Genomic DNA, 18,171 nt, shown 5'->3' with positions numbered 1-18,171 from the left:
TATATATACATACATGTAAAAAGGTGCTTAAAAGTACCTAATTTTTGCTGCAATTTCTCACTATGCACTTTGTTGCGGTAGTAGTATCATCAACTTGCTGCACCATGTGCAACAATTCTGTGGCAGACTTGCCAAACTTCAGAGAATATTTCATGTACAATCTTTGTTCAAATTTAAATCACAAAATTGATAATGCATGTGGTTTAATGGCACACGCTGCACACTACTATATATTCAGTGTTATGTCTATTAGTGCACTGACTTATGAATATTGTGCCTCTATCTGTTTGCAAGTTACATAATTAAGACTTGGATAATGTTATCTACATTTTATTGCACATCTAGATATTTTAAATATCAAAATCATTAATACATCTGGAAAAATGCAAACTTACCAGGAATGTACAGTACATCTCCAGGAAGTAGACAACATTCGTGCCATGAAACATTTTTAAACTTTGGAAATCTGTCAAAATCTGGATTCTCAATATCTACCACCTCAGATTTGTCACCTAATAGTAAAATTAAATTCCACATCAATTGATTGATGGATTTAACAAATTATATTATTGCAGGAAACAAAGTTCAAACAAATTATATAAAGATTCAACTAACTTTCCATGAATATTATAATCAATTTATGTTAACAGTTTTTGAAACATTGTTATCATTAACATATCTTTTGGTTACACCAAATACATGCAAGGTATGCACTCTAATTGTGGCCCAACGGTTACTTTTGTTTCAGTCAGATCAAACAAAGTTTGCTAACTGTTTCGAGTTTGTGAATTTGATCAGATCCTGCACAATTTTCATACATTCACCTGATCCTTTTAGTCATATTTCATAAAATATTCTTGACTCTCAAATTGATTAATTTTAATCATAGAACACTGGAATGTTTTTTGTCTTAATTAGAAGTGTCAAGAATACTGTACTAAATATGAGTAATAAGTTTGGATAATTGTATTAATATTTGGACCTTGGAATATTTTTAGTAGTACACTTACCAACTCAAAAAACATAAAATTCTTCTAAATAGTTATTTCTTGAATCTGCTGGTCTCATATCTTTACGATCAAAAGTATATGCACACATTAAAAAGTTAAGAAATTAGCTACTTGTTAATGATTAGAGTGGACATACTGTATTCATAAGTATTGGATCCTCTAGTGCATACTGCATACACAATATATATATATAGGATGGGACAAACTTAGAGGGGTGGTTGAGCAAATTAAAACATGTATTTATTGTTTAGGAATGTAGAGTCTAAAGCGATGTTTAAAGTATGAATGCAAAAAAAAAAAAAAAAAAGACATGCATGGAAAAATGTGTGCATTTACAAAATCAATGCAAAATGTTCCAATACCAACTACCAATAGTAATACATGCTTGATAGCATTGTAGAAAGAATTAATGAAGACTTTGAAAAATGGCAGACATTTCAGGCATGTTTGCAGCTGCAATGGATATTCATGCAATAAAGTTCTTCACTGAGCTCCGTTGGCCTAAGTTATAATGATTAATTTTATGATGTATGGAATTTTCAACAAGATGAATTTGGAAAAATGCGAGCTGTTTTTTAGAAAAGTACCCGATATAGGTTAGAGAATTAATATCGTATAAAGAAATATAGCATATTAGTTGAATTAAAATATAAGTATAAAAAAAGTTTGAGTTTACTTGACAAATTTCCCAACATATTTAATATCTTTTCATAGGTATGACAAGACAACAAAAAAAAAAAAAAAAAAAAAAGAGAGAGACAGACAGACAAATTCATTATATTACCTTAATTTTAAAAAAGTGTTGTATATTAAACATAGAAACATTTTTGAAAATTTGTAAAAAACAGATGAAAAATCTGAACAAACTGATATCTAAAAAAATAAAATTTTTTTTGAAATTTAAGACAGGATTTTAAAAAAAAAAAAAAAAAAAAAATGCCATAATTCTTTTCAACAGAAATTGTACAAAAACTCATATTTTGCTTAAATTAAAAAAAGTTAATTAAATTCTAATTAAAATTTAATTACATTTTTAAAAGAATCATTTTAAAACATACATTCACAGCCTCCAAAATTTACTCTTTGTGTGCCAAATTTGATATTTCTAGGTCATGTAATCTGTTCTTTACAACATTAAAACACATGGACACTGACACATACTTTTTCGTTTAATAGTCGATATGAGGAAATAAATGCATCTTACTAACCATTTAAATATAAATTTAGAGCATCAGTAGGAGGGAAAAGAACAGCTTGTTTACTGCCTTTCACTTGAATTAAGGCATTATCCATAACCTGAAATCAGAAATATAGTAAATTTTGCAATGTAATGTTTAGATAATTAGATAATGTTACTAACATGTAATGCTTAGAATTTAAAATGGAATAAAACCATTTTTGAAGACTGTGATGAAGGCAAATTTGTTTTGATAGCAGAAATTTCAAACTAACAGCTTGTGATCAAATTCACAATTTTGAAATTATATAAATTTTCTGATCTCAAATTTAGTTTCACTTTTGAGCAATATAATTATAATTTTTGTTGTCTTTTTCCATGTTTTAGTAAAAGTGTTTTTAAACTGAGAGCTCATACTAGAGTAAAGAACAAAAAGAATACTGCTAGAGTTAATTTTTTACAACACTAAAAGTATAATTTTGGTGGATTTCCATAGTTTTATTATCCTTGACCTTTTTATACTCAAAAGCATATACAATTTGTTCGAAAAAAATTAGATCACTTCTTCCAAATAAATATAAAAATATGTTTCTTTTAACCACACTTATAAGCATTCCCCCCCCTTCTACAACAAGTTTTTTTGAAGATTCAAAAACTACAGTAAGAATACTATATCAAAATATTTTCTTTTACTTTTAGTGTTGCTGATTTTCACAAATCTAGAAAAATTCCATTCGTTTCTGACAAAATTCATATTAAAAATTACCATAGAAAACATTTTAATATTTAAATCAAAATGATTGAAAATAAAAAGTTGAATGATCCTGAAATCAGAAAAATAACTTATTATGCTTAACTGAACTTTTCATGAAAAAGTATTCTCTGTAAACAAAAGAATTATCGAGCAATATAATGATATTGAGTATATTCAAAATTTTAATACATCATAATGGGTCCAAATGGAAACACCTTTTGAAGCTATTCGAAAAATACTTGAGAAAACACTTCCTTCTGGAACAAAATTTGGAAATGTAATATCTTCAGCTACAGCTGGAAATTGTTGTTGGATATTTGCTACATCTTTCCGAGCATCCTTGCCAACAGATCGCAAATAATAACATTCAGTCTGAAACACAAAGTTTTAAAAAAAGATTTCAAATTATATGCTTATCAATTAAATCTTACAGTTATACAATAAACAGATAAGTTTTTGGCATGGAGTAAGTATGATTAATTGAACTATAAAATGTATAAATTTATGCAAAAAGTGTTTGAGATATTAAAAAGACAGTAGAATTATCACATAAAAGAAAATAAATTGACATACAAAATGATTAACCCTTTGTACTCTAAAAAGCAATAATATACTTAAATATACATATGTGAATTTAAGGAATCTTTTTAATGCATAGGAAAATCAAGAATATAGGTTATAATTTCAAAAATTTTCGCAAGAGTTTTTGCTATTATAATAATCACTATTTAACAAGAATGTGAAAACAATGCATCCTTTAGTATGATGAGTCAGACTCATTACAGAAGTGCAAAAGGGTTAAGAATTATTTTTTTTTTTATTATAAAGTTACTGGTATAGGTAAATGTCTTTATTAAATATAAAACTTAATAGATATTTACATAGCTAAAGTATCACATTTTGAATATCAATACATAATTCTCCTCCAAATGAACTATATTCCCCAGCATATCTTTCTATGTTTGTTTTTCATTACTTGTGTATGTGTTTTTGTGTTAAATACAGCTCATTAAATATACAGTATCAATATATAGAAAGATAGATTATAGATGCAATCGATTCCAGAAACTAAAACATTTATATCTAATTCACTAAGAAATATAATAAATATAGGGAATTAAAACTAAAGAAGGTTTATACTGACAAAATATAATAGTTATTAATTTCAGTTACATTAACTTGTTAATGACCAACTTAATTAAATGCATTAAATTTCCTTTAGCACTTAATGTTTTTTTAGAATTAAGAGGGGAAAAAAATATTTATTTATTTATTTTGATAAAGGAGGAATATTCAATATTTTTAAAAGAAAAATTCAAAAATTAATAAACTTTTTTTTAAAAAAAATATATAGCATTAAAAATTTTTTTTACCGAAATATTTTAAAAATAAAGTTACTTTCAAATTCCTTCCATTATCCTGAAATAAAAAAAAAGTAAAATAATAATAATAATAATATAATAATTAATTAACATTGCGTTTAAAATCTGACTAATGGACTGTGAGATGGCAATTAAAAGTTGTTAAATTTGGGGATACATAGTGATTTCTAAAACAAGCAAACAAAGAGAGAGAAAGAGAGATTAGAATGTGTTTGGTGTAGCCAAGAGTACAAGATGTAAATGTATTAGAAATAGGAAACTGGGTTTAAAGAGTTAAAACGAATATTGAAATAATTGTCAATTTTTTCTCAGTTTTTTGCAGCAATCTAATGAAATTCAATGTGAACTCTTAATTAATGGTTTCGGGATGATGTGCCTCCGCTCAAATCCCATTTCTTATTTCATGATTTAAGTTGCAAATTTCTCATATTTTATTACTATTTAAGGTGCTACTAAATTAGATAATTAAATGGCCTTAACCTCTAAGATCTATGGATACAGTATGGATATGTTTATGCTTCAGGCTACATTAAAATGATTGTGTACTGGCAAAACATTTGTTAATTAAATGACTTCAACAGCATAAACAATTAATTTAATAGAATCTAAAATACTAATAGACAACAAGAGAATAATTACTTTTTGAATATCTGCTTCCAGTATACTACCACAAAAAGTAAATTAATCAATAAACAAATTTGAGTATTGCAATGAGTATATCTGAGCTTACAATATAACATTTCTTTCACCATTAACAGCTAAGCAAATATAAACAATGCCTGGAATTCGCTATTGTTATTTTTATTTACACCACATTTTGTTTTAAAAAGTAACATAAAGCAATTCATGTTTTGTTTTCATGACACTAAAACTTGTACCCGAAGCATCTATATATTCTTATCCCCACCCATCCTCATTACACCACTGATATGAGGAACCATTCACTACAATGTACTAAACTTTATAGTTAGCAATGAGTAATAGTATATTATGTCTCAATGTAAACTATATCTTCAGGATTTTTTTTTTTTTTTTTTAATTTGGATAGTGTATATTTCAAATTGTAAAAAATTTGATTCTCAAAAGTATATTGAAAAATATTTCAAGCATACATCAAAGCAAATTTTAGCAATATTCAAAGACTTTTAAATCATGAAATAAGTTGAAAGATTTTTTCAATGTGAGAATGTTAATGCAATAAAATGAACAAATAACTATAATTTTTTTATACTTCTTTTTCAAATGGAATGTTTAGATTCTTTTTCAATGATGGTAAGTTTCTGTGGTTATTGCTAGAATGTTGTGGATTTAAGGAGAAGACTTTTAAGAATGACCACTTCTTTTCAGTTTCATTCACTTGTTAAACTCTTTAAAAAATTATTAAAAACAGGAGAAGTTAACCAAAGCATTTTTTTCATATCAAATGTAGTAAAATATTTTAAATGTCAACATAATATGACATAAAATAATGTACTCACAGGAGATATAAAATATTCACCTTCTTCTTGTTTAGATTTGGAAGCTCGGTGCAGCAATTTTTCAAATAATAATGTTCTAAAAAAAGAGTAAGTAAAAAAGAATTTATTCTTTAAAAAATAATGCAAAATTTAGTATAAAATTATAATTACCATTATAACCCATTCATAACCTTTAATTAAAATAACTGCATATTAATTTAATTATGGTAATGATGGATCTAATTTCATTTATCTAAAATATCTTTCTAATTTATGATGAAAGACAAATTTGGCATTTTATGGTTGATCACAGTTAAAATCACTTAGCTGCCATATAAAAGATAAATGGCCTTCCTAGAAGATTTTCATGGATAAATTGGCCCAAATTTCTATTGCTTAAAAACATAGCCTAGATAGAACGCATAAGTTTTTATCCTCTGGTTGTCATCCCTTAATCTTCCCATAATTTACTAAGCCAGGGGTAGATTTTAATTCATGAAATGAATTCAAATTTAAAGAATAATATGTATGCATAAAAAACTATTTGTACCATAAATGATTGATAAGTTAATATTATAAATTATACAATTCTAAAACCTAGAAGCTTTCTTATGATATGCAGATGAGATTTCTGTTTAATTCATTTTAGATATCTTAATCTTCTAGGTTCAATTTATTTATAGTGTAATACTTTCACAATGGTGACATCTGTTTGAAAATGTTAATTAGTACTTAAAGACTCTCTTTACAAAATGTTATATCTAGATGACAGTTTAAAAATATTAAATTTGATTTTAAAAAATTCTGTAGCTTAGATTATTTATGTAAAATACAATGTATTTTTAAGAAAATTGATTATCATAGATTTTCTATTTTAAAAATTTCACCAATCAGATATTTTTAACTTTTAAAATAACAACTTCTAAAGCAGAAACTAATGGAAAAAGAACAAAATATTTATTTGGCATTTCGTTTGAGAATGTTGGTAATGCATAAATGAAATGAGCAGTTGGCAACAATTTTTGAAGTGAACAGCAATTATTTTAAAAGGTCTTCTATCATAATTTTTATATGATTTTTTTTAACGTGTAAAAAGGTATTGGGTTGCATTGTGTTAGACAATATTTTCACTGAATTAGCTCTACAGTCATTTTGTGAATACATGACAAGTTATATGTGCCATGTCAAATGTTATAAATGGCAGGAATGCAGCAGATATCAAAGTAACCAAATGTATTTCATTCTCACTTAAAAGGGAGGGTTACTGTATTTAATTTCAGGCAGTTGCTTATTGACAAATTAGAAATTCATCTAGATATATACTATATTTTAAAATATGGATAAAATAAGTTAATTCATAAAATAAAAGAGCATTACATACTTGTACATAAAATTCTTCTTTAAGAAGTCCAAACGTTGGGACTCGGATACATGAATTTTTACTTCTTCTTTTCCTAAAACTTGACTCAAATATTCTGGAGTCCATTTTTCGGAACAAGGACCAATATTAGCTCCACGCAAAACAAATGGAAGCCTCTTTAAAACATTAAAAAAAAAAAAAAAAAAATATTAAATATAAATATTAAAATAATTTTTTTCAGTTTCCTACACAAATTATATGAAAACATTATTTAGCCATACTTCATGGGAAATAAAAAGATTAGTCAAAACTAGTGATGTAAAATGACAAATTTTGAAGTGTAAATATCTAAAATAGGTGTTAGCAAGGCATTTATTTTTCAATTAAATATATCTATATTGATGGAGAATGTAATATTGTTATATATTTAATGCAAGATAAGATTTAAAAAAAAGAAACAAATGAAACTTTTGTGATATTTTAATTTCATCTAAAAGAATTTAATCAGACAGAGCAATCGCAGTGCTGCATTTGCTTTTTATGGCATTTGTGTAATAACTGCATGCCACTGGCCAACTTTTGGTTTAATTACATGCCATTAGCCAACTTTTAACTAAACCGACAGTCATTGGCCAACATAGTCAACAGATTAAGATGATATCTTTAGTGAAAAATTGTTGGTTGCAATAAATATTTTTGGCAATTGATTGCTGGCAAGTGGCTAATACAGAGGTATACAATTTACATGAATATCAACCATTTTAATTACAATGCATAAGTTGTTGATTTTTCTTACAAAAAGGAATAAAATTAATTAAAGAAAACAGACAATACTGATCTTGCTTTTGAAATGATAAAGAGCTAATATTTAAACTAAAATGAAAGATGCAAGCATTTACAATTCTTTTTTTTAATTTTTATGATTAAAACATTAATCTGAATCAGGTTCAGAATTTGAATTCTCAGATGAATTACAAAAATCTGTCTCTGTGCTATTTTATTCACCTGTCAATAAAAACACATTTTTTTGTGTGTGTGCTGTACCTTTTTTTATTAAGTTTAGTATTTTGTTTTTTTTTTCTTTTGCGTCCTCATAACAGTGCAAAAACTTCCACTTATATGACACAAATAAAAGCTTAGCTGCTCTTTAAAATGTTTTCTTTTACAATGAATTCAGTAGAAAATATTCAAAGTTTTCTAAATTGTAGCAGATATATTTAAAATGTACAAAGTCACTTTAACCACGATACTAGAACTACAAAAAATCTTCCATAATAACAGTGGACAAATATATCATGATCCTTTCTATATTTCCCCTTCAATGAATTAGATCTTTCTTTAGTTTAATATTAACTAATTCTATTTGCTGCCCAACTTCATAATTGAAAATTAAACCATCAATTAAGTTACATGGTTTGGAATACCAACTTTAAATTCCTGCTGCAAGATGAACAGGGACAATTTTTAAAACAATTTTTTTTTTTAATGCATCATGAATTAATTTTCTTTTTAGTTTTTTTGTAAATGAATCTATAGAAACTTGTTATTACATAAAATTACTAATGAACATTGGATTAAATGACATGATATAAAAGTAAACGAGTTCCATAAATACTCAAAAAATTATCATTTAAAGTTCCATTTTCAAATTAATTATCACTAATATTAATATTATTAAAATGGATAAATTGGAATTTTTAGCAGCAAAGGCTGTCATCCTCTAATGCCAGAGTTAATAAATAAATAAATTAAAAAAAAAACCCTTCAGTGAATGAAGAAAAATTTGTAGATAGCGCTTATGAAAAATAGTTTTAGGGATCAAATCTCTGAAAGTTAATAAAGCTTCTACATCATCAAATGTAATCTTTACTTCAACGTGAAATAATATTCTCAAGCTAACATAATAAATATTATGAAAGCAAAAAACTGATTTTAAAACATAAAAAAAAGTTGTTATAAGAACGAAAATATTATTTCTAGCTCATATTTCTTCATATCTTTTCAGGAGCTCAAAATCATGTATTGAGAATGCAGTAGCACTTACTTTTTCTAGCAAATCATTAACGTCTGCTGTATAAATTACAGGGATTTCTTTCTTTGAAATATTAGCCATCAGAGAGAAAAGTGAGAAATAAAAATGGTTCCTTTACAGCAAAAAATAATATGAAATTGAACTAAAAATTAATTAAAGAAATTTCATTCCCTTATATATTATTACACCACGTTAGATTATTTTGGTGAATACCGCCGCATGATAGCAAAACAAAAACCATGACCACCAACGATTACAGTACTTATTCCTCCCTATCGATAAATAATCGATAATATGTGCAGAAACATTCGATAGAATTAAGTTTCTTGATGATATCGATAGTTTTCGATGAACTTTCTAGAAATAAATTTGTTAAAAACTATAATTTTAAAACTATAATAAACAAGACAGTCATTGATGACATAGCATTGTAGTCCAGTTGAATTGTCATGAGAAAAAAAAGTAATTGTAATTTTACTGACTTTTACAATTTTCAAGAAGAGAGAGAGATGTATATATAAAGACAGTGCTGTGTTAATTAAATTTGAAGTCATGCCTAAATTCATTTTTCGTCATTCTCGCGAGTCGTAATTTTTAATGTTTTTCGAGACTCGCTCGTCACAAAGTATGATCACCCCCCCCCAAATTTAACTTTCCCAACTTTTTTAGACCCTCGAGTTTCTACTAATTGAAAAGTATTCATAAGCATTTTCAGATCACCCTGTTTTTTTGTGTGCTTTTTTTGGTCTATAAAGTCGAATTTTTCAAACAATTGTGCAGATATTGATCTCAAATTGTCACCAATTATTCCCTTCCTCCTATTTTTCCTTACGCATGCTTAAGTAAAATTACAGAATTTTTGTTAAAAATAAATGAAAAAAAATTTCAACATTAGCATTCTTTTAATTTACTCTTGATCTATTTAAACTATTTTTACGTTTTAAATTTAATTTTATAGGCATTTTCATACCTACCAATTTTTAGACTAAGCTTTTCGCCCGAGATAAATAGCTTTTTATTTATACTCAAATATTGAATGTTTCACCCCACACGCCTTTTTCTCCACCTTTTATCTGACAACATAATTCGGTGTAAATTTAAACTAGCGCAACAATAGAGATGCATAATCCACGATTTTTTTTGAATAACAAATAATTTTACTATTGTTATTTTTAAAAATGTGTTTCAAATATTTGTTATTTCAATCATATTATTAATTAAAAATTATTACTTAGTATTAAATATAAAATTTATTAATTGTAATTAATATTTAATTTACTAATTTAAGTAACGTGTGATTGCATTAATTTATCTATTTCAGCTTACTTTTTAAATTTGATTTTTTTTTCAAAACTATTTATTTAATTTATTTATTGGAGTGAAAAAGTCGAATTAAAAATATATGTCATTTCTTTAAAATGTTTACTTTAGTTCTATGTTCTACCAATAGATGGCGCCAGCAGTGAACCGAATATATGCAATAAAAAAGTCTTCTCACAAGCAGTTAAAAATTATCTATATGGGATAGTGCATTGTCAAATGCGAATATCTTACAGTCGAGGTCGCTATCATTAACTGGGACGGTGACTTCCAATGAAGTCACCGCTCCGATAAATTTCAGTGACATACAATTCAGTGATACGATAATTCCAAGAATAACCGGTCAGTTCACTTTTTAACCCATTCACAGATTTCTGTTTTTCCCTTAAAGGAATGGGACCTTCAGGACACAAGAGAAGAATGTTTTGTGTTACTGGGATTTCCTTTCCACCCCCTGGAGGGTCGGGGATTAGCTGATACCCCTTCTTTTCTTTCAGAGATGTCGTCTGCTTAAGTTTTCATAGCGTAATGTCAATATTCATTTGCGGTTTTAGATTGAAGGGAATCCGCGACTCTTTTTATTCCTTTCCCACTTACAACGTATTTGCTGTTGCCGACTTTAAGATTTTACATTAATATCGTACATAAAAGTGAAATCGGCTGACTCCTTCGATGTCTTTTTAATACATTCACCTAAAAATGATCAATCGTGTATAAATTTTTAAGCATTATGAATAAAATATTTTTTTTTCAATACATTTTTCAATATTTCAACGCAAAAATATCAATACTGAAGAAACTTGAAATTCATTTTACTTGAATTTGTAATGCAGTTTTTGATAATGAAGCTTCATCAATGTTTATCATGAGGTTTCATGGTACATTAACCTGAGAATGATTAATTTTATATTAATAAAGTAAAAAGAAAATTTATTTTTTTAAAGTTGATTATTTTCCATACATTATACAACAAAGAGTCTTATATTCTTTTTTTGTTAAATATATTTTGAAAATTTTTTTTACCATGTAAATATTTCTCTTACAAAATAATACTTTTATGGATGTGATTTCATAGATATTTGTAACTGAAACCATTCATTTCTTCTACACAATTAGAAAGAATCGTTAGATGAATGGGTTATTCTAAGTATAGCTAATTTTATATTCCTTTTCTAGGCTTTTTTTATTCTTTAAAAATACTTTGAAAAAACATAAACTTTAAAAAAAATTAAAATGTCTGTTTAAATCTAATTTTTAAGGATGGATGACGAAAGGAAAAGGAATCTTAGCCATCTTTGAAAGGTTAGTTATTTTTATCCCTTTCCTCGGAACGTGATAAATTGCAATAGTCATTAATTTTTTAGATCGCGTGTAAGAAATAAATAAAAATGTGGAATTTGGGACAGGAAATAAGAAAAAAAAAAAAAATTTAGAATAAAGTAGTTGGCTAATTTAGGGTAAAAAATTATGAAACTAATTACTATTTAAATTAATATCAATATATTTATTTAGCTTCCGACGATGAATGAAAAAATAACTTTCCTTTTATTCTATGTAAATCTGTGGGCTATGATATTATTGGGTCATTTAACCTTTTTTAGAGTCATGGGAAGTATATGTTTCTGTTTCACAGAATTTGTTTAGTCTTTAAGGATCAGATTGATATCTTCTATCCAGTTTTAATTTAAAGAATATTATTTTTTTCGTGTATTTAATGGAAAATTTCCTGAGAATCGAATGAGGTAGATTCAATGTCGGCAGCCTTAACGCAAATTGTGAAAAAATGAGCTATGTTCTTTGCTTTAGTCAGATGTTTAGTTTAGTTATTTTAACGTCCCGCTTTAAAGCATCACTAGAACTTTTTGGGGATGGACTTCGTAATTTTAAATCGTGATCAGCTGACGAAGACAACACCTGTGCTCGCACCCTCATTCCAAACCCATACCACACCAGCAGGAGGATGTTTGGCCCCGACGGATTTAACGTGGATTAGCCCGCTTAGACTTCCGAAGCTCAGGCCTTACCACCAGGCCACCGCGGTCACTGTTGTTGTTACTTAAGACACTTGACATAGACAAGCCCACTGATGAAGTCAAAGATTTTAAGCCTAGTTTGTGCAGTAGCTTCTGAGGGTAAATGCCCCTGAGCATCCGAGGGCAGAAGTCTGACTTCTAGCTCATATGAAGATGACACTCACACACTCGCTTGCATAATCCCTTTTTACAGGAGGGCTCTTTCACACACCTCGCAGATAGAACACAGGGTAAAAAACAACCAGGACTCGAACACGGGAAGCTCAGACCACGGGGAAGACGCGCTACACCTAGGCCAGGACGCAGGAGCGGTTTTTGTTTCAGTCAGAAATATGATGCATAAGAATATATTTTTATTTGATGCCAATAACCGTTTCTAATACATTAATTTATCCTTTTGAAAAAAATAAGTGAAAGTTCGATATTATTTCATATTATGAAAAAACAGATTTTCTCTTCATGATACTGAGTTCAAAATGCTTTATGCTCAAGCCACATCAAGCATTGTGCATATTGTTCTTATCCAAGGTAAAGCCCAATTAATGTCATGGAAGATTCTCGGAGATGTGCACTTATCAGGACGAGTTGATGATATGCCCAAGAGGTAATGTCTTCCGTTTATGGCAGCTGTGATTACTGCGCCGATTTCTCCCTGCAAGATAAGAAAGAAATGCATAACAAGTTTTTGATGGTAAATGTTAATTTAGATACGTATTAAGACACAGATTAGTATTACTTCAATTTAATGCATTCTACATACACTAGCCGCCTTTGGCGGACAACTTGATCGCCAAGCTTGTTGATTTATCAGGTTATTAAACGATTAATATAGAAAGAATTTAAAAAAAAATCCTGTTTATTTGATACGGTCTAAAAAGAGGATTTTAAATGAATCATTACACAATTATTATTGTGGGCGCAAATTAAAAGTATATATATTATGAAATATAAACGGAAGTGAAAATCCTATTTCGGAATTAATGTTAAAAAAGTCATTTTTATCTTAAATTTATCTTTAGCAAAAGCACGCGATTGAATATTTGAACGGATGAGTTTGAATTTTATAAAATTAAAAAAGCAACTGACTGAACCCTTAAAAAGCTTTTTTCGAACCAAATAACCAAACCAAACCTTTTATTAAAAGCATCGTCACATTTAACGAGTGAATTAAACTTGAAGAATTTATTAAAAGAAAAAACTGCATAGAAATGAAATCGATATTATTAAGGAAATACTTTTTTCAGTTTTAAAATAATTCAAAAACCTTTTTAGGAAATTAATAGTTTCGGAAGTCATTTATTTCCAGTAGGTAAGTAGTGAGGAGTATCCATAGTGATGGTTAAGTCTATTTTCGCCCTCGATTATTAAAATTTCCAATTAAAGTTTATTTCTTAATTTTTTTTACATCTTTCGACTGAATGAAGTGATTGACACGGCGAACAGAATTTATAAAATATTAATTTTATTTAATTATCGAAGTGTTGAATTAAATGCAGCTTTAAAAAACGAACGTTTTTTTAAAAAAGCCGAATAAAGCAGTCTGCTGAAACTTTTGCACATCGAAATGTTTACATTTCATTGCTGCCATTTGATAATTAGTAATATGAGGGATTTGTGTGCCACATACTTTAGCATTATATATTACGAGGGAAGTCATATCACTGACTCTTCGACCCGCCCAAAGGCAAACGGACAATAAATACTGAATGACAGGATCGCCGCAACAGCAACACTGGAGGGAATTGTGCTTGAGTCCTAAGGGCCATCACCGGCCACGGTACAGCCCTTCCTTAAGGAAGTACATCTCGTCATCGATGGGAGGAGGCAAAAACTCACTTTTTCGTGTACCCTCCAGGTTGGCGAGATCCAACCACCATACCGGAAACATCTCGTCCTCATTTCGACGTGCCCCTCGGGGGGATAGATAAAAGTCAAAAAGTGAAGGCATTTTTGCAATTGCTCTTTCCAGGGTTTGTAGTACTGTTAGTATGTAGCACTGAATTAGTCTAGTCGGCAACATTTCTATGCAACATGCCACTCTTACTTCCGAATTAGTCATTGAAGTGTAGAAGACCATCAATATGGCAGTTCCACTGTCGATATACACCCAGGAGGAACTGAAGTAGTGATTCGCCTTTTGTGGAAGGTGTTAAACTTGCGTAAATTATTCATCGAATGCAAGGCGCAGTGTGGTGATAACTGTTTATGGCTGCATCCTGCAGTAAGACAACGCTTGGCCACAATCTATCCAACGGCCGGTCAAATAAATAAAGGAGCTGAGGAACACTCGTCATGCAGTACAGACCTCGCTCCAAGCGATTTTCATATATTTGGACCATTGAACAAAACGCTGAGAAGAAGATTTGTAGCGATGAAGTTAGAAGTCATTGGTGCGGTGCAAAATTGGTTGAATAAAAGTAGGTGTTACAATTCCATGACTTCAACTCATCGAATATTGTTTGATGTGACAGCTCAGTTAAAAATAAAAAAAAGTACAATTTCTTTTTTTCACATATTATTTTTCACTTCATTGTTCACAGATGCACTAGCTACACACTCAGCATTTTCGAGTTAGGTACCAATGTGTCGTCCTCTGCTTGGTTCGATATCTTTTGCACTGAGCATGCGCCAACAAATAAAGAATAAATGCATTACCTGACAAGATTCCCTCCATTTGCTATCAAAAGCATGTGGAGAAAAATTTTTGGTTGTCTGTTGAACACAGTAACTTCTGTATTTAAAAAATGCGCCATATTTCAAAGGTCGGCATCTGGAAAATTTTCGAATCTCTCCACTTGCTGTCTTAAACGAGTGTAAAAAACCTCCTGAAATGGATTTGAAAATGGTTTCAATTATATCTTTCAAAACATTTATCTTATTAATTCATTTTCTCATTATTACCTTACATAACCGATGATGCAGAAGTTCTCAATTTTTTATATTAAATTCACACATTTTATTCTGAAAAATGACTCCTAAGTTTAGACAGCAAAGATAGATTTTACTTTGGAATATTTTGTAATGTCTTGATCTTGACCCATGAAATAAAAGAGTAGCATAAAAAAAACATTTCTTTTATTTACAGCCTTATATATTTACAAAAAACAACTTGTTCACATCTAGGTTAATATTATTTACAAAAATCAAATAGCAGTTCAATCAAGAAATAGTTTTTCAAACAAATTGGAGAATAAGTTACCAAAAAAAGAAAGAAAGAAAGAAAGAAAAAAACACTGACAGGTTGTTAGCTCTAAACAGCTACTCCAGGGCCGCTTCAGAATTCCACCAATTTTTGTTGGATGTACCCTTAAATAGAAGATCGAATCACACGGAGCTTCTTAAAAATCAGGTACAATTTTTCCTCCTTCCGAATTCTGATTCGAAGCTTTTTCTCTTTCCTCCTCTCTCTCGGAGTTTTTGTTTTATTTCCATCAGATATCTACCTCTGGTTTCTCATTGGTGAACTTGAGTTCCCTATCACCCAATAGCTACTCAGAAACACTTCCTCAATGATCTCCATTCGATCGAGGGAGTGCCTGTTAAGGTTAACCTTTGTGGCCGACCGCAGCTAACACCGACTGAAGTGCACCTGGATTTGACCCTTAATGACAAAGGTTGCTGGTGATTGATCCTTTCTTGATGACTTTAGGAGTCTCTTCATAAGGGAAAATAAAGTTTAGCATTTAATTGTTTTGATGATTCACTCCCATGTTTTACTCACCGAAGAACCGTCGTGTAAAGGGGTCTGTTGCACGTTAAATCCGTCATGACCAAACGTCCTCCCGCTGGCGTGGAGTGGTGTGGAGAAGGGGGGGGGCAGCTCAGCTGTTGTCCTCGTCATCTGACCGCGGTTCAAAATGACGAGGTCCGTCCTAAAATAGTCCTAGTGTTGCTTTAAAACGGGACGTTAATATAACTAAACCAAACCAATCCCTTGAAGACATGGGTCTATTAAGAATCTATTTGATGGATCTATTAAAAACGACTGGCTACACTTCTGTTTTGCCACACCTGGATAGTAACAAATGGCCAGACACAATGACTCTCATAGTGAAAAGGATCCCCATCTGGCGGTTCGTATGCACTTAACTATACGGATGACATCACATCTGGTCTGAATACCAATTACCATGTGAGGAGAGAGGGGAAAATTTACATTTTATTTTTTGAACTGAACTTTATGAAGCTAATCTGTTTATTAGCGTACAATAGTATACAGATAGAAGAACCAGCGGGTTTCCTCAAAACATTCTCGCATGCACTCCAATAAACTTGCCATGCCAGAGAAGGGTTGACATAGTTAAGAAATATTATATTTTGGCGTGAATTTAGCATTTTTACTGGAAGTACTGTGTCTTCCTTAGCGAGATATCTGGCAATTTATCAGTGTATAGTTAATAGTATCTGAAAATCGTATCACTTGTAGCCACAAAATGCCATACCAGATATGATTTATTTAACTCATTACGCTTTTGAAGAACAGACCGACAGAAAATCAACCTGTTGTTGCATTTGGCTCAAAATTTGACAGGCGTCCAGATTATAGATGTACCATATTGATGTAAATCTGTGTACATACTCTTAAATAGAAAGTCCTCTTTAACTTTTCAAAATCCAGAAGTTTATTAAAACTAGCGGGAGTAGTATCCACAAAAATATGTCGCGTCTTCGCCAATAAAAGTCTCATCGCATGAAATTTTGGATCTTCGAAAAGGCCGCAAATACATTGCATGACATTGGCAAACACTAATTGCAAAATATAGATCCTTGATATTGTTACAAAATTTTTCTACAACAAAATACCGTCGATCAATCGTAATAACGTAACGCATTTAATCGCTATAGTTCAGCAGCTTTCTTGCTGTCTAATCCTCCAGTTTCTCTACGTGTCGGCGACTCCGACTCCTCTCGCACACCATTTCTGACGATACACACAACTCTTTCCCAGCTTCAGAGTGCTCGACTTTTATAGTTCCGGGAGGCAGAGCTAGAATCTTCAGACCAATCAGGGCGTACCTTGGTGTATCTCGGTTATTCGTGAAACGGATGGATCGTGAAACTTCTCGAACTTTCCGGTATTATCCATTCACTCGCCAAACTCGCCAAATTCATCGCCAAGTCGCCAAATGGTCGCCAAGCTCAGCACGCACAGTACTGATCTTACAAAAGTTTTAACGGTTTTTCCAGGATGACACTATTCGTACCGGATAACAAAATTACAGATTTGTAACAATATGAATGTTGCGCATTCATTGAGTATCTCGTGCAAATATGCATTTGGTATGCCTTTTTCTGACCAACCGAAACCAACAAGACATGCCGGATGTTCCAATATTCGAATATAAGTGAACCCGATGACTATAAAACGAAAAGAATTAAATAGACAAAATTTATTATGCATATTAAATATTTAAAAAATATATATATGTCAAATTTGAAACCAAAAATATCAAAGGATTGGCAATCTATCGGTCTGTACTCTCGTATGCATGTATACATAATCACTCAAAGGCAAGGACATAAATCCCTGAAATTTGGTATGAGATTTTGTGATTACAAATGTGGTTCCATGTTAAATTTTGGTTTCAGTCAGTTGTAAAAGAAAGCGTCCAAAATATATATTTTCAAGATAGTTTCAGTAAACAT

At 30.0% G+C, this 18,171-nt stretch overlaps 1 protein-coding gene across 1 annotated transcript in view; it reads right to left on the bottom strand.

Moving 5' to 3' along the window:
- Positions 1-18,171, bottom strand: part of LOC129975131 (tRNA wybutosine-synthesizing protein 5-like) — an 86,711-nt gene that overhangs the window by 2,777 nt on the left and 65,763 nt on the right. The window contains exons 2-7 of the mRNA XM_056088080.1: positions 9,185-9,255; positions 7,162-7,316; positions 5,802-5,877; positions 3,131-3,313; positions 2,219-2,306; positions 396-512 (exon numbers count right to left, since the gene is read on the bottom strand). Coding sequence (XP_055944055.1) covers positions 396-512; positions 2,219-2,306; positions 3,131-3,313; positions 5,802-5,877; positions 7,162-7,316; positions 9,185-9,253 — 688 coding nt within the window. The 5' untranslated portion in view covers positions 9,254-9,255. The remainder of the gene's footprint in view (positions 1-395; positions 513-2,218; positions 2,307-3,130; positions 3,314-5,801; positions 5,878-7,161; positions 7,317-9,184; positions 9,256-18,171) is intronic.

This window comes from Argiope bruennichi, chromosome 7 (genome assembly GCF_947563725.1).
Source record: "Argiope bruennichi chromosome 7, qqArgBrue1.1, whole genome shotgun sequence".
In the NCBI taxonomy this organism is placed as follows: domain Eukaryota; kingdom Metazoa; phylum Arthropoda; class Arachnida; order Araneae; family Araneidae; genus Argiope; species Argiope bruennichi.
This window is presented reverse-complemented; position numbering and strand designations above follow the sequence as displayed.